General features: G+C 42.0%; 2 protein-coding genes and 1 pseudogene across 3 annotated transcripts; 2 read left to right on the top strand and 1 right to left on the bottom strand.

Moving 5' to 3' along the window:
• Positions 1-5,308: 5,308 nt before the first annotated feature.
• Positions 5,309-8,824, top strand: LOC4333520 (plant UBX domain-containing protein 2-like; annotated as a pseudogene).
• Positions 8,825-11,409: 2,585 nt separating this feature from the next.
• Positions 11,410-13,433, top strand: LOC4333521 (protein IQ-DOMAIN 19). Its single transcript, XM_015773821.3, has 3 exons — positions 11,410-11,936; positions 12,038-12,292; positions 12,357-13,433. Exons 1-3 carry the CDS (start codon positions 11,562-11,564, stop codon positions 13,068-13,070), a joined length of 1,344 nt encoding a protein of 447 aa, XP_015629307.1. The 5' UTR covers positions 11,410-11,561; the 3' UTR covers positions 13,071-13,433.
• A 2,258-nt stretch (positions 13,434-15,691) lies between these two features.
• On the bottom strand, positions 15,692-21,348 carry LOC4333522 (serine/threonine-protein kinase Nek1-like). Of its 2 annotated transcripts, none has more exons than NM_001418378.1 (15): positions 21,053-21,348; positions 20,066-20,179; positions 19,854-19,920; positions 19,511-19,576; positions 19,304-19,350; positions 19,141-19,186; positions 18,957-19,037; positions 18,819-18,861; positions 18,679-18,728; positions 18,521-18,602; positions 18,384-18,433; positions 17,832-17,905; positions 17,688-17,739; positions 17,153-17,596; positions 15,692-16,824 (listed from the first exon to the last, which is right to left on the bottom strand). In NM_001418378.1, the coding sequence occupies exons 2-15, from the start codon at positions 20,149-20,151 to the stop codon at positions 16,213-16,215; spliced, it is 1,800 nt and encodes a 599-aa protein (NP_001405307.1). In that variant the 5' UTR covers positions 20,152-20,179; positions 21,053-21,348; the 3' UTR covers positions 15,692-16,212. The 2 variants fall into 2 exon arrangements, with proteins under 2 accessions (NP_001405307.1, XP_066164263.1); XM_066308166.1 differs by having other exon boundaries at positions 15,711-16,824; positions 21,033-21,220.
• Positions 21,349-22,724: the final 1,376 nt, after the last annotated feature.

The following is a 22,724-nucleotide window of genomic DNA, read 5'->3' on the forward strand; positions in this document are numbered from 1 at the left end:
GGTGAACTCGCATGGCGATGTTATAAGGTCTAAAGCTGATTAGCATATAGTAGTGGTATCATAGTACATAAATAGTTGGTTCGATGGAGATGGATACTGGACTTTGCCAGCACTAAAAGGATTACATAACATAGTATTGATATAGCCTTCAGAGCATATCTATCGTTGCTTGCACATAGCATATGTACAGGGATATCTGCAATTGCACTACTGAAGACATAAGCAAAAGGGCGTTCCATAAACATGACCATGACAAGGTGCATGACTGGTAGTAATATAGCTGTAGGGTAGAGTATAAACACGACGTGAAATCGTTGATCTGAATTGCTTGATAACCTACAAACTAGGCATGCATTGATGAATAAATTTATAGAAGAAAAAAAATGTACACAAGAACATAAGAAAGGGCACATAAGGCACATACCAGGACGAAAGATAGCCTTGCAAGCTTACTTTCGCTTCTATGCTCCAGCCTTGCATTTTTGGGTGCATGCAGAGGTGGCAGCAGGGCTGAACAAACATGGCAAGGGCAGCAAACATGGTTGTAAAATCGATAGACTCGAAAAGGAAAACACCACAGACCATATTGCAACTGCTTTTATTGATTGCAGCATACCTCTTTTTCTGAACTGCTGCAGAAACGTTGTCATCCATCTATAGAAGGCAATAATCGATTTATTAAACTCATATAATATAGAGAAGCAATTGATATGTGACTAATTATTTATGGACTATATAGATGAGCACACAAAGGAACGCAATATAAACACAGGATATATCTAACCAACCTGGATGCTTGATTGAACGGGTACAACAGAAGATTCAGGTACAGGAACCTTATCAGGGATAGTAGGTTACTATGTAGCAATGTTTGTGGCATCATCGACGTCGTCACTAATTAAATAAAATATCAAACATTATACAATCAATAAAATATCGAACATTATACAATGGAAGAGGGAACAACAGCTATATAAGAAGGAGAGCAAATAAATGCTAGTAACATGGTTGTTGTACTTGGTCGTTTTGTTCACAACCATCAAGTGAGTACTGATTAGTATGCAGATCGTTTTGTTCTATTCATGATCCGACAATGACACCTCCTCATCCACTAATCAATATATAATCTGTGCTCAGGTAAAAAAAGCACCAAAAACCAGGAGCCATTGTTAGCTCCCTCCACTTGAGAGGACCACAAATATATATATAGTTCCCATAGTTTAAACCCATTAAACATGCTAGTATAAATTAAACAGGTTCCATATGCAGGATGAAGGGGAAAAATACAAACAATATAAATAATCGATAGTCAGGGGTTATGGAAGTGAGAACCATATTGGGGCTTGCTAAACTGGATAGGTGGTTTTCAATCTTCACAATGTGGACTGAAAACATTTAGATAGCACATGAATTGAGTTGCCTGGACAATTATGAAGCCAATTAAGGGTAGATCACATAAGCCTCATTCTACAATATGACTTCTCTTATTTCCAAATAGCATCTGCACATAGAGCTAGTTTGATCCATACGGGTGATCTAAATAACCCATTTAATTTCACATAAAAATATAAAAAACATCACTCACAATATGTCTTCATATCCAAACTGTAATTGACCTGCAGCCATGGATCACTTCGTCTCCATGCCTAAGATGTAATGAAAGCTAGAGGCATAGAAAATGAAATGAAGCAAGGAGTGGATATCAGATGTAGTATACGTGGGAATATCAAGAAGCAATTGTATAGATGATCTTTTTTTCACCAAGACATGCATAGGTGACAGTCAATTCCCTTGCAATTTGGTGTATATTGAATCTTTTTAGGGGACGTAAGTGGTAGCTAGTTTGTCTAAACCACCTACCACTCCATCTATAAGAGACACCATCCACCTATACATCAAATACAATTTTCTCTTAAACTACTCATCCGATCTACGATCCGATTACACCGTTGTGTTCCTAATAATTAAATATTTACAACAATATCTCACATGATTATATTTTGATGAAAAATCACAAATTACTTTTATGATATGTCTAAATTACTTTTAGATTTCACTAAGTTACTTCTTAGATATATAAAAGTAAATTCAGTGAAGCCTAAAAGTAATTTACATATATTATAAAAGTAACTTAGAACAAAACGAAGGTAACTTTGGCATGTCATTTGAAGTAAATCCGTTGTAGAGATAAAAACATGACTCTATCTAGAAATTAAATTAATCAGCACAAATTATGGAATTAACTGAAAACAATAATAAAAGTAATCACCTCAGAGCATTATGAATGTAAAGGAAGTATTTTAATCAAATGTAAAAGTAACTTATATATATGATAATTTGTTCAATGAAAAAATGCATTAGTTAAAGTTACTTTCTTTTTGTTATAAGTTACTTCTATAATATATGTAAATTACTTTTAGATTTTACTGAATTTATTTTTATATGTCTAAGAAGTAACTTAGTGAAATCTAAATACTTTTAGACATATCATAAAAGTAATTTGTGATTTTTCATCAAAATATAATCATGTGAGATCTTGTTGTAAAGATTTAATTATTACGAACACAACGGTGTAATCGGATTGTAAATCGGATGAGTAATTTAAGAGAAAATTTTATTTGAAGCTTAGATGATAGGAATATTTCCCCTACTTAGACCCTATTTAGATGGGACTAAAACTTTTAAGTCTCTATCACATCAGATATTTGGATACTAATTATAAATATTAAACGTAAACTATTAATAAAACCCATCCATAATCTTGGACTAATTCGCGAGATGAATCTATTGAGCCTAATTAATCCATAATTAACCTATGTGATGGTACAGTAAACATTCTGGCTTCAAAAATTTGTCTCGCAAATTAGCTTTCATTTATGTAATTAGTTTTGTAAGTAATCTATATTTAATACTCTAAATTAGTGTCTAAATACAGAGACTAAAGTTAAGTCCCTAGATCCAAACACCACCTTACTTAATGAATTAGTACTATATAGTAAAGTAAGATTCTTCAAGCTAACACATAAGTATCTGGATAGGGGTCGCTCGTTATGACTAAATCGAGAGTGATCTCGATTTAGATTTTATGCTTCTTAGGACTTATTCTACACCGGTTTTAACGGTCAAGGGACCATTGTATATAGTTTTTGGGTTAAAGGATAAAAATCGGATTAGTTGACAGGGACCTCCGATGAACTTATTCAGCGGAAGATGCCTCTGTAGGATCGAATCACAAGAACTAAGCCAACCAAAGGGGGGGGTGAATGGTTGGTATACCCAAAAACCAAAAACATTTAGCGGAAATAAAAGTTACCCTCGAATTCGATGGATCGCGGTCTGACCGAAGCTGTCCTGCCGGTCTGACCGCCTGGTTGTCGTTCGTCTGACCGAGAATAGATCTCCAGTCTAACCGCCGAGATCAGGTGCCGCTTGCTGTCGCCACCGCCGGTCTGACCGCCTCACCACCGTCGGTCTGACTGCCGCTTGCCGTCGGTCTGACCGCTGATATATCGCCAGTTAGACCGCCGAAACTCAGTGAAACACAAATTGAAGAACTCTTAAAGTAGATGACGACTTTATTGATTCTCTCTATGTTTACAAAGTGCACCAACAGCACTCCTTACAAAAATTTCGACTAAACTCGAAACCCTAACTCAAAACTCAACTCAATTGCTCTTTAAAACGATACCGGGAAGCCTCACGCTCCCCCTCTATTTATACCCGAGGTAGGCAGCCTAAAGCCACGAACCAAACTCATACTAAGAGTCCTAAACACCTTAGGAAACCCTCTAGTACAATAAAGAAACTTTACATAACCAATCGTACCAAATTTGGACTCCTTCCAAATTCGACTCCGCATCCCATACGCACACAATACCTCCATCGTATGCCATATGGAATCTCCATCAACCACGTGCATCAACTCTAGCTTAAGTATCCCGTATGATCTCTGACCACCACGGACGTCGTCTTATCCCCAAACCGACTCCCGGTCCATCACCGCAAATACTCTCCCGAGGCATCGAGTCACCTACACATGAAATAAACAAAGAAACCATATTCCGAGACCAAGCTATCTCCAACTTGACTTATTAATAGCAAACAATAATATTACGTACGTACAGTATCCATCTAGAAGTCATAATTATGAAATAATCACGGATATCCAAACAAACAACCCGAAACTGAAACCGACACAGCGTCGGCCGGTCAGACCGCGGGCTGGCCAGTCTGACCGCACAATACACGCCGGTCTGACCGGCTACTAGAGCTCGGTCTGACCGGTCACATAAAATGACGAATCCTGCGATCACCTGTGAAATCCAATCATCTCCAAAACCATTTCGTGAATAAATTCCAAATATCAAAACCAATAATCTCCAATGCCCAATTGTTCATAACAGAATAATAATCAAAAACACCTTAGATTTTACAGCCTCAGCCACGAAGCACCTTTTCCGCGCCGGGGGGGGGGGGGGGGGGGGGGCTGGCAGCTAATTGGCGCGCGCGCCAGATACGGAACTGGCACGCGTGCCCAACACCGCTCCATGTGGGCTTTTTTTTCTTTAGCGATTCTTTCCGTGTGATTTTTTCGTGATTTTTTCTTTTTTTCACGATTTTTTTCCTCAGCGTAATTTCCATTTTTTTTTGCATTCTTTTTGATTTTTTTAAATTTGAAAGTTTTCAAATCTGAGTTGAAAGTTTTTGAATATGGACTTGAAAGTTTTCAATCTCGAGTTGAAAGTTTTCAAATATGGACTTGAAAGTTTTCAATTTCAAGTTGAAAGTTTTTAAATCTCGAGTTGAAAATTTTCAAATCTTAGTTGAAAGTTTTCAAATATGGACTTGAAAGTTTTCAATCTCGAGTTGAAAGTTTTCAAACCTGAGTTGAAAGTTTTCAAATCTGAGTTGAGTTGAAAATTTAAATTTCAAGTTAAAAATTTTCGAAGATTGAGTTGAAAGTTTTTCAAAATTTGGCTTCAAAGTTTAAATCTTAATTCAAAATATTTCAAAATCTAACTTGAAAGTTCAAATTTCAAGTTGAAAAAATTTTAAAAATTGAGTTTAGAGTTTCATATTTTAAGTTGAAAGTTTTAAATTTTACGTGAAAGTTTTTTTCATGTATAGATTTATTTTCAATCTACTAATAAAAAAAATTCTGAAAAAAGAAAATATTTCCTTAATTATCATCATTATCCTAAACTAATCAAGTTAGTTACATTCTCCTAAACTTAATCGGTTAGTTACGTTCTCCGAATCGGTTAGCTTTCTCGCCTTTTCCGCCCTCCCCGTGAGACTTTTCTCCCTTGTTTGCTTCGCCTCGGCCCCTTCCCCGTCCTCCTCCTCCTCCTCCTCCTCCGCCGCCGCCGCCGCCGACGACGACGAGGTCTACCCTCCGCTGACCACGATGATGAAGGACAAGATGAAGGATCTCACGAGGAAGGTCACCTCCGCCTCCTCCTCCTCCTCATCCTCCTCCTCCAAGGGCACCGCCCACATCCTCGGCTCCGGCCCCGACCTCTCCTCCTCCCGCACCTCAAACCCTAGCCCTAGTCGCCCCGCTGCCCCCCAGGCGAGAGGCCGCCGTCCTCCGGCTCCGGCTCATCTCCACCTCCTCCCGCCGCGCCAGCGCCACCACCGACCCTCCCGCGTCGGGGGAGGGGAACGACGACGCCGCCGTCGCGTGCCCCAGCTGCGCAGAGCCGTTCCCCTCCGAGCTGGCGGTGTCTGACCACCTCGACGGCTGCCTCGCGGCGGCAGGGGGAGCCCGGCCCCGCTCAGCCGCGTACCTGGCCGGCTGGCCGGCGATGCCCCCGCGTCCGCTGTGGAGGTGGTGAAGAGGCTGCTCGGGAACCTGCTCTCCGATCCCCGGAACGACAAGTACAGGAAGGTCAGGCTCGGGAACCCGAGGATCAAGGAGGCCGTGGCGGACAGGGAGTGCGGGGTGGATCTCCTCGAGGCCGTGGGGTTCAGGGTCGCCGACAAGGGCGGGGAGCTCTTCGCCGTCATGGACGAGGTGCCCGGAGACGCGAGGCTCGGCTGGATCAGGCAAGCCGTGCTCCTGCTCCAGAGGGCCCGGCCTTCAACGCCGCCGCCGAAGCAGGCAGATGCCAAGGGGACTCGCCCGGATGGAGTTGGCGAACAGCAGGGGGTTAAGAGGCCGGTTGATCACCAGGTGAGGCATGTGATTCATCAATTGCTTGTTTCAGTTACTAGTAAGATTATGTGCCAATCAAATCAATTCAACCGCGTTTGGCTGCTCCTGATTTGCCTGTTGTATGATTTTTTGAACATACTGGTGCCAAATTCTGTTTCGGCAAGTACATGGTTGGGCTAAAATTAATTGGTACTAGTAGCTTGAATAGTTGAATGTATCATACATACAAATTGAGACATATGTTTTGTACTAATATCTCATGGGAGTAGAAGGGTAGTGCTCCATCCGGTCAGTATTACTTGTCGTTTCCGACAAGAAAATACTACTAAATGGGCGCAAGTCAATTCCACACTCTGAAACGTCATATATATCCATCCGTAGAATCAGTTATGAATAAATAGTTCTTGATGCCTGGTTACATCTTAGTAACCGTCAGCATTAATAGATTTTCTTTTACTCAACATGTTGCCCCTAGTAATTAATGTGAGATCGCTTTCGTGGTAGTGCCATCATGTGTTGAAGAGTAAATATTACTCAGTATAACTCAAGTTTTAAGCTTATAAGACTATCTGCGCATTAATGCGTTCTATTCTTTCTATCTATTTTCGCGAAACGGTGGCTTATTGAAATGCTATTTCAACCACAGATTCGGGTGTTCTTCTCTGTTGCTGCAAGTTCTGTTGCAGAAAATGATCTACCAGATTATTTCTATAGCCTTAGTAATGAGGAGATAAGGAATGAGGCAAAGATGAGGAGGGGGAGGCTAGAACAATCTTGGTTGCTGATTCCAAAGTCATATAAGGAGAAGCAGGCACTGGCTGCCCGACAGAAGTATAAACAAGCTCTGATTCGTATTCCGTTTCCTGATGGAGTAATTCTACAGGGTGTGTTCCTTCCCACAGAGCCCATTAGTTCCCTATATGAGGTATCTTAACTCCCTTGCCTTATCTTCAACGCGTTTTCTCATTTTGGTTTGCTTAGTACCTTCTTTGACCCTGTCAATTCAGCATATATTGATGGCTTAATCTTTGGTATCATTGAAGCAAATCTTGGCACGTACACTTAGCATCTACTTTTCAATTTTTACTATTTATTAGTTGCAATTGCCATGCTCAATTAAAGAGTAGTTAACCTGGTAGCATTTGTAGAACTGGCCTACCAATGAAAGCAGTGCATGAGTCATGATAAGTCTAAAGTATCAATTGTTTGAGTTCAGACTTCAGAGGGGATATCCAGTAGATACACAGAATTTGTTCTTTTTATCTTGGATTGCTCTTATCCTCAAGAGTAACACGTGACAAAATACAGGATTAAGTGTTAGTCTTGTCTCAAAACGATTTTCCCTGGTAGAAGATAGTTATGAAGTTAGACGGTGTCCTGGTTTTAACCCTGAACACTACATAATCTATTCACACAAGATCTCGAGATTTTTTTTTCTGACAATTGAGCCCATCCTATTCAGAGTACAGATAAATGGCTAAGATAAGTTCACTGACCTTATTGTTTCCACTGTTCCACAAGCCCCAGCGCTATAGATGTCCTTAATGCTGCTGTGAAAATGAACAGAATACATGGGTGCCAATTAAACATCACCTAATAACACATTGGCTAGCCTCCAAGTCATGTATCGACAGTGGATTCACATGCCATTGGATGGATCTCTGTGTGTATTTGTCAGTGCTTGTCTTGGCATAGAAACAAGTCTTTCCTCGCGCAAATGCTCCTGATGCATGACGCTCAGCACTGTACTTCTTAATCCTTATTAGCAGTATTACAGCTTCAGGGTTGATACGAGTAACCTTCAGCGGTATTAGCACACGACTGTATAAGGTACAGTACAATATACTGAATGGATAGCCTCATTATACATGTTTATTCTAGCTATCAATTTCCATTGTGCATCTCGCATATAGCATTTCTTTATTTGTTCATGTGCTTTATCTGTGTTTTTTTATTACTTGTGCTACTCATTTTTTTTCTCTCCACAGTCCTAAAGTGGTATCCATGCCATTTACTGGTTTTGTGGCACTTGGCTTATTTGTTATTTTCGTAATGTAGTTTGCCGCATCTGCTTTGAAGCAGCCAAGTTTGGAATTCGATCTTATCTGTCCAGCTGGTCCTAGGACACGTGTCACACCTCCTTTTCCACAACCAGGGGAGCGGGCACACACACTGCTGGATGAAGACCTAGTCCCTTCTGCTCGGCTTACCTTCAAGCCTAAATAGACTGATTCGGTTGTGTTCACTGGTCTGTTGGACGAGCTTCTTGAGGCCAGCGAGCCGTTTACATCTGCATCCTCATGAACTGTGAATACTGCCGGCAATTATTTCGTGGCTGCTGACTTCCATTGTGTAAAACAGATATCCGAATGCTCTGTTACATGGCTGTAATTTGACACAGGGCTATTGAAGGCTGGATACCTGATATGTGATACATGTAATTGCTTGGCAATTGCCAAATGCCAAACCATACGGTAGAAGAGGCCAGCAATTCATCAGGCCTAGGTCTACATTCTTCTGTAACTTGTGCGATGAGTAGGATCTGCTATGTACAAAAACAACAGATGGAAACCATCTCTTAGTTTCATGTTCGCTGTTGTGATTCTCAATATAGCTACTCCTATCAAATCAATATACTGTTCTGGCAATATAGCTACTCCTGTCAAATCAATATACTGTTCTGGTCTGACATATATCTGCATGTATTTTGTTGGAATATCCTGTGTTGTTTCAAGATTGAATCGTTTCCATACTCTGCTCGTGTAGTCATGTGCTGGTGTAAACACACTGGCTGCTATTTTGCAGTTTATACAGGATTATAGTTTTATTTTCAGACGTGGGTTTGTAGTGTAGGCGTGCTCTAAACAGCTAACATAGTTGTGGACTATTCGCCTCAAAACTCAGTGCCTCACTTCTCTGCATATTAGTTTACCCCTGATATCCTGATATCCTAAGGAGCATCTCCGTTGTTTCTTGCTGCCAAATGGGAGAACAAAAAACATCTTGTCTTTTCTCTACTTCAACAACAACACAAGCAAATGCTGTCTCAATAGAGAGTAGCTTACCAATGTTGCATGTGTTTCCCCTTCTCTGGTTATCGCTTAAAAAGTTGTTGGGATGACCAACCCTGCAAGGAATCCTCCATGTGTTCTCTGTACTGTAAAGTAAACAGACATGGAGTTCTGGAAAATAAAGGGACGAAAAGAAGTGCTGCAACTTCATTGCACAGTGCTATCGTGAATGATCTGTGCAACACACTTGCAAGCTAAGCACCAAATCAAACATCCATCACATATGACAAAGGGAAAATCAGACAATTACTTAATTAGATGATTTTCCCTATATCAGTTAATTAAGTAATTAATTACTTAATCAAATCAAACATCAAGTAAGTCTCGTAGCATTTTCTCGTCAAGCAGGAAGGAAAATTATTCAGAGACAGTATCCGAGCCATCTAAGGCCTGAAATCGCACCACTGTGCCGTGGTCTAAGGGCGAATATTTATGGGGATTAATTAAACTGGCAATGGTTAACCTGCCCATTCCATAGGCACATTACATGAGTACTTAACTCTGCAATATCCCTAATCTAGTGGATAATTAACATAATGCATATGAGATCCAGACAGCACATGCTCTCCATCTCATCCTGCCTTCCCTCATTTCCCCTAAATCATTTGTTGTACAGTGTTCTCACTTCTCACTCAGTTTGATGAGCGTATTTTTTTTAAGTATGTGAAGTCAGATACGAATCCCAATGGGCCGACACGTTATGACCATGTCGTTAGTTTCAGTCAAAAAAAAATTACTGAAGTAAATAACTACCATTAGCTTCAGCTTCTTACTAAGTGACATCCATATTTCAATTAACGTATCGACAGGTTACAAAACCATATGCGTACGTATATACCGGGAAGAACATCCAAAGTTCAAATAGGATGAGGGGCACAGAATTTAGTTTTGGATTTCTGCAATCTCTGCATGAATGAGCCAAACGTGTTCAAAATTGAAACCCTGAATTGCCTGATTGGGCGAGAGGAGGAGGATTCTCATGGTCCCTCTCCTGCCTGTATGCCCCAGCAAAAACAACGTTCAAATCCTTGTGAATTTAGCTGAACATAATTAATTGCCCAAAATTGAATGAGGCGTCCTGGACTCCTGGCCCCTCCCCCCATCCTATGCAGGTTAGCACATTGAAACCACCCTGTCCACATAGGCCCCCGGCACACTGTAGCGAAACACGGCACGTGTCGCGGACGATCCTAACCGTTGGATTCGTCATCGGACGGCTCAGATCGCCTCGGAAATGGATTACAGTACAATCTGTAAATGCAGAGGATCATTGTCCTTGGGTTGGCACTTCTGATGTGTGAACAGTGAAATATCAAGCTATGGCAATGGTAGTAGCAGGTTCTCTAGTGATTTGTGAACTTGTGGTAGATAGTAAAAAAAAGGGGGGGTTGATGATAATTGGCATCGGATCATGTGCAAGCAAAGCTTTGCTTAGGGTTGTTAAAAAGGCAGATTTGACGCAAGCTGAGTTGTGCCATGTGTGATGCCCAGTTTGCTCTGCTCCTGTTAAAATATATATGCAATGTGGAATAAGAAATTGGAGCCCTTAAGATTAACTGGTAACCACATGCAGCTCTGACTAGCTAGGAACGAAAAAAATATATATTCACAGTCAAACTTATCCATCATCAGATCATTTATGCCATGAACTCAAGAAGTTCAGTAAACTTAAGCATGACATTCAGTTTATCCTAAAACCATACAAGGATACATGAAATTCAGCCAAAAAAAAGCACATAAATTTACAGCCTAGAAAAATAACCCTTTTTTCCTCCTTTTTTCCAATGACAGCAACAAAAAGGATAATACAGCGAAAGCCTTCAGCATCTCTCCATTTGCTTTCGGATCAAGCTTCTCTGATCGCTTCTGCGTCACTATTTCTTCTGAAACAATAGCAATGCAGCGTACAAATTTGTGCCAAACATCTACAGTTAACGTTTCCGCCTGAATCACCACTGAAAAGCGCAATCGAGAAATTCTTTTTGGATAGGATCAGATCAGCAAATTCAGAAGCAGCAGCAGCAGCGTGCACTTGACCACGAACAAGAAAAGAAAATTCCATTCCGTTACGCGCGCAAAAATTAACTAATGCCCCTCCCAGATCGCGTCCGCCATGGTGCAGCAGTTATTGCAGGCGACGTAGCTGCAGAGTGGCAAGTAATATATTCCCCCTGTATATGCATTGCATTGCACCGCACTGCACGTCCCATCTACACAGTTGCAAGCAAGATCGATCGCTCGCTCGCACATGGCGGCGCGAGCGGATCGCCGGTTGCGAGCTCGCGGTGGTCTAGTGGATTAGTGTGGAGGAGGAGAAGAGGAGAGGAGAGATCATGGGCAGGGCGGGTAGGTGGCTGCGAAGCTTCTTGCCGGGGAAGAAGGACAGGGCGAGGGCGCCGGCGCCGGAGAAGGAGCAGGCGGTGGCGGTGGTGACGACGCCGGGGGCGAAGGAGAAGAGGCGGTGGAGCTTCCGGAGGCCGGCGGTGAAGGATGGTGGTGGTGGTTTCTTGGAGCCGCGGGTGGACCCCGACCAGCACGCCGTCGCGGTGGCCATAGCCACGGCGGCGGCGGCGGAGGCGGCGGTGGCGGCCAAGCAGGCGGCGGCGGCCGTAGTCCGGCTCGCCGGGTCGTCGAGGCGGGGCGTCGTCGTCGTCGGCATTGAGGAGGCGGCGGCGATCAAGATCCAGTGCGTCTTCAGGTCCTACCTGGTGAGTGTCTCTGTCTCTCGGCTCGCCGCCATCGTCGTCGTCGAGAGTGAAGCGCTTGTGTTTGATGGATTGCTTTGCTTGCCTCGTCGTCGTCGTCGCAGGCGAGGAAGGCGCTGTGCGCGCTGAGGGGGCTCGTGAAGCTGCAGGCGCTGGTGCGCGGCCACCTCGTGCGGCGGCAGGCGAGCAACACGCTCCGCTGCATGCAGGCGCTCGTCGCCGCCCAGCACCGGGCGCGCGCCGCGCGCCTCCGCCTCCTCGACGACGACAAGGAGAAGCCTCTCCTCCACACCCCGAGGATGATGCCCACCCGCCGCTCGCCGCACCACCCCCGCTTCCGTCATCAGCAGCAGCAACAGGTAAGAGGCTGTTGCTTGGACCATGGCGAGCGAGAAGAGTTTAATTGGTGATGAGCTAATGCAGGAGGCGGAGGAGAACGTGAAGATCGTGGAGGTGGACACCGGATTTGGCGGCGGCGGCGGCAGCGGCGAGGCGCACTGCACGCCGAGGACGTCGTCCCGGCGGAGCAGCTGCTACGCGACGCCGCTGTGCCGCACGCCGTCCAAGGTGGAGCTGTACCAGAAGGTGTCGCCGACGCCGTCGGCGCTGACGGACGCCAGCGCGCGGACGTACAGCGGCCGGTACGACGACTTCTCCTTCTCCACGGCGCGGAACAGCCCGTGGCACCACCACCACGCCTCCGACGCGCCGTGCAAGCCGCATCACCCGCACCACGGCAACGGCGACCACCCGCTCTTCTTCCCCAACTACATGGCGAACACGGAGTCGTCGCGCGCCAAGGCGCGGTCGCAGAGCGCGCCGCGGCAGCGCGCGTCGGTGTCGTCGTCCGCCAGCGAGGCGTCGTCGGTGCGGTGGGAGAGGCAGGCGAGCGCCCGGCGCAGGGCGTCGCTGGAGGCGCAGGCGGCGTCGGCGCCACCCAACAAGTGCGGCGCCGCCATGATGGCGCGCGTGCAGCGGTGCCCGTCGCAGGCGAGCGCGCCGGCGTCGTGCCCGTGGGGGTCGAGGCTGCCGGACCACGACAGCGAGTGCGGGTCGACGAGCACCGTGCTCACCGCCGCCACCACCACCTACTGCTGGTCGCTCGCCACCGACAACGCCGCCGCCGCCATGGCATGATCAACTCAACTTGCTACTGACATTGCCCACGGTAGAAGAAGCTACTCCTAAGCTTTTGGAACTCTTGTCCGTCCCTTTTCGTGTGCAAATCTTTCTAGGGATCAGAATCAGATGACACACTGGGGGTTTGTGCTGTGCTTGCCAAAGGTGTGATTTTGTTACTGTTGTGTTCAGCTGTAATTGTGCGTGTCATCTCCTAATTAAATCTGTCAGGTTGTGGTCACTGCAAACCGAACTGTTGAAAGCAACAGGAAGAAGAAGTTTCAGTGTCTTGTTGCTGCTGAGTAAGCGAATTCTGCAGCTTTTTGTTGACACTAGCAATGTACTATTCCTAATCTGCATGAACAAATTCATTTTCCTTTTTGGATTGGAGTGATGAGGAGAACTGAAGAAGATTGCATACTTGATTGTGAATCTTGATTGCAGGATTTGGACATGTATACTACATACTGCTTGCTTAAGTTGGTTGCTTAATTCTGACATGTACATAGAAGCCACAGGCCACAGCCAACATATTTTAAATGTTGCTAATTTTTTTATAAACTTGATCAACCAGAAAAAAAGTCAAACAACTTATAATATGAAATTAGAAGTAATACGATTTCTGTAAAAACTTTCTATATATAAAATTTTTCTTAGAAAATTCATTTAAATCTATAACATTGTAGGAGTAATAGTTAATTTATTTGTCCGTGCCCTCAAATAGTACACAAAAGAAGATAGAGAGATGGGTCTGTGGCTCTGTGCTTTGTCAAACTTTGTTTATCGATGGAGAAATGCGTCTTTTCAAACGTAGTCCAAGAGAGAGTTACTATTTTCCTCCAGTTAAAAAACAAAAAAAAAGGAAAACAAAAACACTGATGTAGTTTTTTCATGGCTTCTGAGATATAATTTTGACCCAAACTTTTATATTATAATAAGTTTATGACATTATAAAACTACTCTCTCCACCAATAAATATAAGAATTTGTAGTGGTTTTAGCCGAAACTAAGGTTAAGGTAAAATTACATGCATCCGAGAGCCTAGATGATTGGAAAAGAGCACATCTAGACGATGCAAACTATCAGTAAGTAACAAATGTAGTGGCTGGATCGGTTGAAAAAACAAGTGCTCCAAAATTAACTATAATTGTGTACAAATTTTAAACGTTAGAAATGCTATATATTAGTGAACGGAGGGAGTACTTTTTAAGGCAAATCTATACCAACTTTTTTTCTAAAATTAAGTATTTTAAAAGTCATTATCAGGAAAACTATTAAAATTTTGATCGGAACTCAAAAAAATAAGGTTTAAAAGTATTTAAGAATAACCATTTTTTATGAGTATTTATGAATTACCACTGTTATTATTTTTGCACTTAGCAAGGATGTCCCCGTGTTTTATTTCTCTTCTTCTATTAATGAATGGCAGAGCTCCTGCCTTTTCCTAAAAAAAATTGTTATTTTTTTGCACTGAGTATTTAAGAATTATGAACGTAGGGGGTGCTCTTTTTACCCGGTGCACAAATCTAAAACACGTGGAATTGAAATTAGAGGGTGTGGAGTGTCGACGAAACATATTGTATATGCTTACATGAGTAGTAATCAAGATCCTGAGTTCAAATCTTCTATGGAGCGAATTTTATATTGGGTTGTTTGCGGGGCTAAGTTCCCTACTTCAATGTCCGTATATATCCGGTTGGATGTAGAGGCCGGATAAAAAATACCCTTCTCTAAAAAAAATAAAAAAATAAAAAAAAGTTTTGCTTATCTAAGTCCTTACTTAGTTTAGCTAACTACTATGTTATCGACCCATAGTGAGGTAGAATCGTACAAGAAGCAAGAACAGAACAGACGACAGACCAACTAATTTTGTTCATCCACGTTAAAATTCCCGGCTAGGCCTTGATTTTAAGTCCGAATTGCCGGGCCATGCATTATACCCATGGATGGGCCAGGATTAAGGCCCGTCACTGGAAGGATGATATGTTGATTCTCATGCGTTCAAAAGGGACCACCTATACATTTGTCGACAAATTTTCTACTAAAAATTTGACAGATGCAATTATAGTATAATCGTAGTGTAATTACACTGTAACTTGTATGTAATTACATTGTAACTTGCATGTAACTACAGTGTAACTTGTATGTAAGTTTCACGTAATTTTGAATTGTTAGATCTATTACAAGATTTGTTCTGGTGAGGAAGAAAAAAATCACAGCACACACATATGTGAAAGGATTTGTTCCCACGACCTCTATTTTATTGAAATAACATGTTACCGAGAGATTCTTGAAAGTTACATACAAGTTACATTATAGTTACAGTGTAATTACATACAAGTTACAGTGTAATTACACTACGATTGTACTGTAATTACATCGAGAAATTTGATGACAAATATATAGCAAAATCAGTTCAAAATCCCTTGCGATTTCCCTTTTGCCAAGCATTTTTTTTGTTCTTGTTTTAACAGATGAAATCTGCTATAATGAAGTTCATCAATATGTTCAAGTCATTTCTTTATCCCTGGATCTACTTATCCAGCATGAGAACCATATACTCATATAGTAGAGCTTCTGAAAAATATTTTGAAGGACAGGATCAGATTGTTCAGCCACATTTTATGAGCGACTCTTTTATGAAAACAGAGAACAATATGACAAGAACGTTATCTTTGTGCATAGTACAGTACAAGCTCCTCAAATTCTTCTTGTTGTCTCCATCAGATATGGCCATTGTCTGAATTCCTACTTTGGATAATACAAGGCAAGCAGCTCTCTCTCTCTCTCTCTCTAAACCTTCAATAACTCAAGATTACATGAACAAGAGAAATGCTATTCAAACAGAAACAAAATCAATCAACTGGATGATTCTTCAGCCGGGCTGGAATGCCCAGTTTACCTGTCAAGTACTCCTACATGGTTAGAAACATGAACTACTACTACTTCCTGCTTCAGACCAACACCACATAGAAGTATAGAACTACCGCTACTTCCTTGTTAATCCATAGATGATCACTGAATAATCTTTCATAAGCTAGTTGGGGGAGGCAACACTGAGATGGTGTCACACTGTCAGCAACTAATCTTTCCTGAGCTACAATTTAATTTGCTTCTGCTCATTTGTTTTCTAGAGCAAGGTGAGAGTGATCGCATATGCTTACAGCCCTGTCTCCTTGAAGCTCTTGGTGAGCCAGATGGCCGTCTCCCTCGGGGACACCTTCTCCGGGCCGAATGGCTTGAGCAGGACGCCCAGCTCGTCGTACCTCTCCTGCTGCAGCAGCTGCGCGCTGAACTCCAGCAGCCCCTCCAGCGCCTCCGCGCGCTGCTGGTACGACGACGTGTCGAACCGCCGCTGCCTCGTCGACTCCGACGAGCCGGCGCGGCTCGAGGCAGCCGCCGCGGCGTTGTTACGGCCCGACGACGAGTCGCTCCTCCCGTCGTCGTCATCGACGTCGATGATGTGGAACGCTTCGACCATGCATTTGTCCTTGGTGATCGACTGGTCGATGACGCAATGCTGTGGCGTTGGAGTTGGAGAGCGGCGTCCGTGGAGCTTGAGGAACGGTGGATCTTCGGATGAGGCCAGCGGGAACTCGGCGATCCGGTCTATCCGAGGCGAATTCACGGATACGTCGGGGGATTCCAGCTGCTCGAGGATGCTGATGCTGCTGACGCCGCGCTTCGGTGTCTCGGATGATGGCAGTGGGAGTGGGAGGGAAGCTCTGCGGATTACCCGAGCGCTTCTGTTCACCGGTGTTCTTGAAAGCAGCTAGAGAATGGGAAAAAAAGTAGGAATTCAATTACTGAAAATAAATTCTTCAGGAAACTACAGTGAGCGGTTTAGTGTATGAAGTAATGAAATGTAAGAACAGTAATGCGTGCTCAGACTGAAACAATGCATCTAGCAGTTCATTGATGGATGTTCTTCTATCTATGTATATTTACGCAAGGTTCAGTTTGAAAGATGAACACCAAATGGACGTCAAAAAAAGTACATCGCACCGGGCAATTAGTGCAAGTGCATTAGAACATGCTATAAACAGGTTGTAAATAAGAGTGCTACAAACTGCATTTAAAACATGGTAAATGTGTCATACCTCGCTCCGATTTACTCTGTTGTAAGATACCTTTGGAGGTTCTAACTGGGGAGTTGTGATTGTTTTGCTTGGAGTTCTCTTGGGAGTCTTCACAATACTCGATGTTCTTGTGGTAAAAGTTGTTTTACTACTAACCTCCTCGACCAAACTAACATCGATAGATAAATCTTTGACACTCCGAGTAGTTGAGTAATCCTTGATACTCTGAATAGAACTAGTAAACTTCCTTTCAGGAGAAGGTTTGCTGAAGGTCACGATTCTCTCATTACCCAAAGAGTTTCTCCTGCCCTTGCTTCTGCACATGGACTCAGTGGGAAATGTCATTTTCTTAACCTTGTCAATCGGAGACTGATGGGAAGGAATTATGTTGCGAGCAGGAGAAGATTTCAAATGGACTTGCAGCACATAGGGTTGGAGATGTGGATGCTTGAGTAGTTCAGCTGCCTGTAGGGAAAAAAATGATGCAAAACTCTTATCAGAATAAACATATGTTATTAGTAACTGACATGAACATAAGAGAGTTACTGAGAATTACACTTGGCCTGTGTTCTGGACTTTTTCGTAGCATGCTCTTAATAAGTCCCCTACTGCATGATGGTAAAGCTTTCAGAGATATTACTCAAGTAAATTTACAAGATGGATTAAGAAGACAATCAAGTATTAACTCATGGAAACTCACAATGCACCAGAATATCTAGTTGGCAATGGCGACACAATTGACTTGGTGATCTTACTGATAAGAGCTTGCATATCCTGATGGAAGATATGACAAAATCAGAAACAATCAATTGAAAGTTGCTCAACAACTAGATGAAACAAGAGGTCTAAATGTATCTCTTATGAATTCTCCCAAGTTGATTTGATAAAAATGCAGTTAAAAGAGCCAATTAACAAAACACACATGTTGCTGGCTAGGTCGATAGCCCTTGCAGCTTAAGTGGTCTTGTTGGTGTTTTTTCAGTTTTTGTAATGTGTTTTAGTGTTTAGGGTGGGGAGTTTCCGGATTTCCCTCCCTGTGTCATTTTATATATACCAGATAATGATAATCTCCTACGTGTTCGAGAAAGGAAAAAAAAAACTATGCTAACCATTCAAAAGGAAGATAAGCGGAAAACTGAGTACAATAAGAAAGGTAAAGCGTATATTAAGCCACATTTAATTCAGAAATCAACTTGCACAATTCAGTTGAATGATTACATGACCAGCCAATATAAGCGATCTCAAAACTTACAAAAGCTTTAAATGCAGGCCTCAGAGCAGTCATTTCATATATACAACATCCTGAAAACAGAGATATTTAAGCATTAAGCACCAGGGCAGATATCTAACTGTGGACTAATGTAATTTACATCCAACTGAAGCATTTACCTAGTGACCAAATATCAGATTTGGTACCATAAGGTATATCAGCAAGTAGTTCTGGGCACATATAACTTGGTGTTCCTACCACCTGCATGATTAGAATAAGTTGCCGCCACCAATATAATGGAACGTGCACTAGAGAAATGATATTTTTAAGAACTAACAGAGGATGCTAGATCATCAGAGGTCAATATTTTTGCAAGCCCAAAGTCACCTGCATGTATATTGAACAGGAATTAGATTGCATCCAGAATTATGTGAACTCCTATGAAGCATGCACTTGTGAAAATGGAAGTTGGCATACCTAGTCTTATACTTTGATCCCTAGTAAGAAAAATGTTTGAGCACTGAAACAGAAAAAAAAAGGGACAACTTCAGAAAACATGGTAACAATTCCAGGTTGCAAATGTGTTTCAGAATCAAACATTGCAACATTACGCACCTTCACATCACGGTGAAGAATGTGATTTGCATGCAAATAGTCAAGGGCCATGAGGAGCTGCACAAGCCACTTGCAAAGCTTCTGCGAAATGAGATTAAAAAAAGAAGTTGGTGGTGAATTGAATGCCCTCTACCAAGGGACAAGTTAAAATTGTTGAAATGAAAACTAAAATGGTAAGTTATACCTCCTCAGAGAAATGATCACCTGTAGCTCTTTTAATAGCTTCAGCCCTGGACCAGAGAGAGAGAGAGAGAGAGTTGATATCGGCAACAAAACCAACACTACCAAGTTTGACAATGGAATGGGAAACATCACATTACAGCTAAAGACTAAAGAGAGATACATACATGTCTCCTCCTTCACAGTATCCTATAATGATGCAAACATAGCAACCCTGAAATTGGGGGGAAAATATTCCTAGTTAAACTTTTCAAATAGAAATTGGATCCTACGAGTAATGGTGGTCCAGAACAACGTATTATCTTCCTCTTAGAAACCAAAGCTGAATTATCTACTTGAGACATTGGTCTTTGTTCCTGTTTACTGGTACAAACCTTCTCCACCCATGAATCCTTGTACTCCACGATGAATGGGTTCCTCACTGTGGCAATGAGCTGCATCTGCATTCAAATTCAAGATCTGGTATAAGTGTACAAAGAACACCATAACAATAGGGCAAAAACCCTCTTAGTTCAGACCAGTTCACACATCTAGTACTACAGAGAAGAACAGGATGAACAATAGCCCCTAAACCAGTCAGGAACACTAATCATTGTGTACCAAGAGTTGACCTGCACACAACTCGTTCTTTGTGAACACAAGACATTGTGTGTGAAATCATAACTAAAGTAGGTAGTGCAAAACATGATGAAGACATGCAAAGGAGAAGTTGCTTACCTCCTGGTGAGCAGACCTGCGAGTGCGGTCTGTCTGCCTGGCAAGCCGGATCTTTTTCAACACATACCTGCATACAGTTCACAGGCTCCAAAAGATCAGATTGGGTGGAACAAGATGCAGATACCAAAAGGTGGTTGACATATATTTTCTTGATTTCTTCTTTTTTTCATCCGGGACAAGAGCAAATGTGGTGGTGGTGGTTCTAGTCTCACTTCTTCTTCTCCACCTTGTGCCTGACAAGCAGGGCAGAACCAAATGCTCCTTTGCCGATCTGCTCCAGTACCTCGTACTGCTCCATGGCTGTGCCGTTTTGCAGTTGCAGTTACCTGAAGAGAAATTGGCATGATACTAATAATGTTGCAGTTGGACTATAAGAGGGGAATTAACATTGTGGACCGGGGTTTGGAAGATTTACAGTGAAATGCCGACACATTTTCACCGCACATAAAATGGTGCCAAAATTGCCGACGGCAAGGAAAGAAAGAAAGAAAAGTGTGAACTCAGGAGAAAGAAAAAATTGCGGCATGTGACACGAATGCGGCACGCTTTCCGACAAAATAGCCGACCAAGACTGAAGCTTTTTCCCCTTCTCCGAAATGGAACTCTGAACCCCAAAATGCCAAACCGAAGAACACATTGCATAACATTGCAAAATGTCAAATCCAGCGGAAAAGATAAAAGTGTTTTTTCTTTTTGCTCAGAACCAAAAAAGCACGCAGCTCGAAGTCCAAAAGACAATTGTGAAAAGAAAAACAAATTCACGAGCTCCTCGAGAGAAAGAGAGAGAGAAAGAGGGGCATTACTTGTTCATCCGCATGAACACAAGAGAGGTAAACAACACGTCAAAACCACGAAAACAATGCGAGCCCATTAAATCCCATGGGCAGTACACCACCAAAACCACCTCCAAGAATCAGCGTGTGCGGTGCCAAAAACACACAAAAAAAATCAAAAGACCCCCAAAAAAACAAAAAACCAAAGCTTTTGGAAAAAAAAAAAGAAAAAGAAAAAAACAACCCAGGAGCACCAACCGCTTCACGCCGCAAGAACACAGAACCCACCAAAACCACCACCCCAGCCCAGCAAAACCGCTTCCTCTCAACTCCAACCATCAACCAACCAATGCATTCATGATGCATGCAAGCTATCTACGGAAGAGAATAGAGCAGATTAATTTACCAGGGAGAGAAGAAGATTACCAGAGCCAAATGGTTTGAGGATCACGACCCCGCAGATCTCACCGCATTTGATTTTCTTTTTTGATCAGGCAGAGGAGAGTGTTGAGACGAGGATATGCTATGGTTTGTCGTAGCGGGAAGGGGTGGGGGAAAGAAAGGGATGCGGCGGTGCGGGGAGGAGGAGAGTTCAAAGTTCAAACTTTGCCGTTTTGGTTTGCTTTTGAAAGCCGCGAATTTTATATAAAACTGCCGTGGAGGAGAAAAGGAGAACGGAGAGAGAGAGAGGGGGTAGTAGTAGTTGTGTATTTGGCGGAAAGAGAGAGAAAGAGAGAAGAAGGAGGAGGTCAAGAGGAGCAGGAAAAGGGAAGAGCGCAGGGCGGTGATGGTGACGTCAAATCAGTGTTCTTTTTTTTTCTTTTCATTTTTCGGATTGGATAGCAGAGTTATGCAGGTGATATAGACTTTTGTTTTTATATATATAAATAAAGTATAACATAGTACTATTTCGTACACACAAACTTCAGCCTACTCACTGTGTAAAAAAAAAATTCCAACATGCGACCCCTCCTAACATAACGAATTGAATCTGGATAAATGGTTGTACTAGGAGGGATGTGGGTTTTCTGGAGACAAAAGGAGTACATGGTATACACCGTGCACTAGTAACAACCCGTTTGAAACTTAGTATTGACATAATATATTAGCGAAAGTGTATGATTAATTAAAAATTAACTATTACTTCATCTGTTTCACAATGTAAGTCATTCTAGCATTTCCCACATTCGTATTGATGTTAATGAATTTAGATAAATATATATGTCTAGATTCATTAACATCAATATAAATATGGGAAATGTTAGAGTGACTTACATTGTGAAACGGAGGAAGTATATATTTACAAATAAATTTATTTGATTCTTTTTAAAAACACTTCTATATAGATATTTTTCATACATATATAGTTCAACTTAGCTGTTTGGGAAACATGTTAACGGAAATAGAGAATTGTAGATTGACGTTAATTAAGTTTAGAACTCATCGTAACTAAAGTGTTACCTAAACTTTTACTTATTCCGTCTCACGGTCTCAGAATAAATTAATCTAGGATGAGATATGATATGATTTCATAGTATTATATGAATCCAAACAAACCTGTCTACATTCCCAGTAACGGAGGAAGTAAAAAACTTTATACATGTAATTAGTATTACACCTATTTGTAATGTCTCATCTTTAAATTTATCATATATATCGAGAGAGGAAAGTGATACTCTAACAAAATTATATCCCTAAAATCGTCAAATATTTTTATTCTTAGTAAAATACTATTATTTTGGAGCGGTTGTATTTTTTTTCTAAAATCTTCTATGATATTTGTTTATTGTGTGTGCGCATGATACAATCTTATTTTTTTTCTATTCCCTCTTTAGTTTCAACTTTAAGTTATCCTTTGACTAACAGTTCTTTTAATAATCTTGAATCATTTAGCATCGAAATTATATCATTAGATTTGTAATTGAAAATATTTTAGTAATGCCTTACATTCAAATCTATTTGCTTTAGCCTCGATTAAAAAAAGTCAAAATTCATCAGTTTTTCCTAAGCAAAACTGATTATTACTCCTTCCACTTGTAAACATAAGCATTCTAGGATTTAAATTCCGTACATATAAGCATATTTAGAGTACTATTTA

This window comes from Oryza sativa, chromosome 3 (genome assembly GCF_034140825.1).
Source record: "Oryza sativa Japonica Group chromosome 3, ASM3414082v1".
Lineage (NCBI taxonomy): Eukaryota > Viridiplantae > Streptophyta > Magnoliopsida > Poales > Poaceae > Oryza > Oryza sativa.

Excerpts from the sequence above, each read along its gene's own strand:
- LOC4333521 (XM_015773821.3), top strand. The coding sequence starts at position 11,562 with ATGGGCAGGGCGGGTAGGTGGCTGCGAAGCTTCTTGCCGGGGAAGAAG. Across the intron at positions 11,937-12,037 it reads GCGTCTTCAGGTCCTACCTG|GCGAGGAAGGCGCTGTGCGC; the intron begins GTGAGTGTCTCT and ends TCGTCGTCGCAG. Across the intron at positions 12,293-12,356 it reads GTCATCAGCAGCAGCAACAG|GAGGCGGAGGAGAACGTGAA; the intron begins GTAAGAGGCTGT and ends GAGCTAATGCAG.
- LOC4333522 (NM_001418378.1), bottom strand. The coding sequence starts at position 20,151 with ATGGAGCAGTACGAGGTACTGGAGCAGATCGGCAAAGGAGCATTTGGT. Across the intron at positions 18,603-18,678 it reads CTGATGATCTAGCATCCTCT|GTGGTAGGAACACCAAGTTA; the intron begins GTTAGTTCTTAA and ends CTAATCATGCAG. Across the intron at positions 17,740-17,831 it reads ACTAGATATTCTGGTGCATT|TAGGGGACTTATTAAGAGCA; the intron begins GTGAGTTTCCAT and ends ACCATCATGCAG.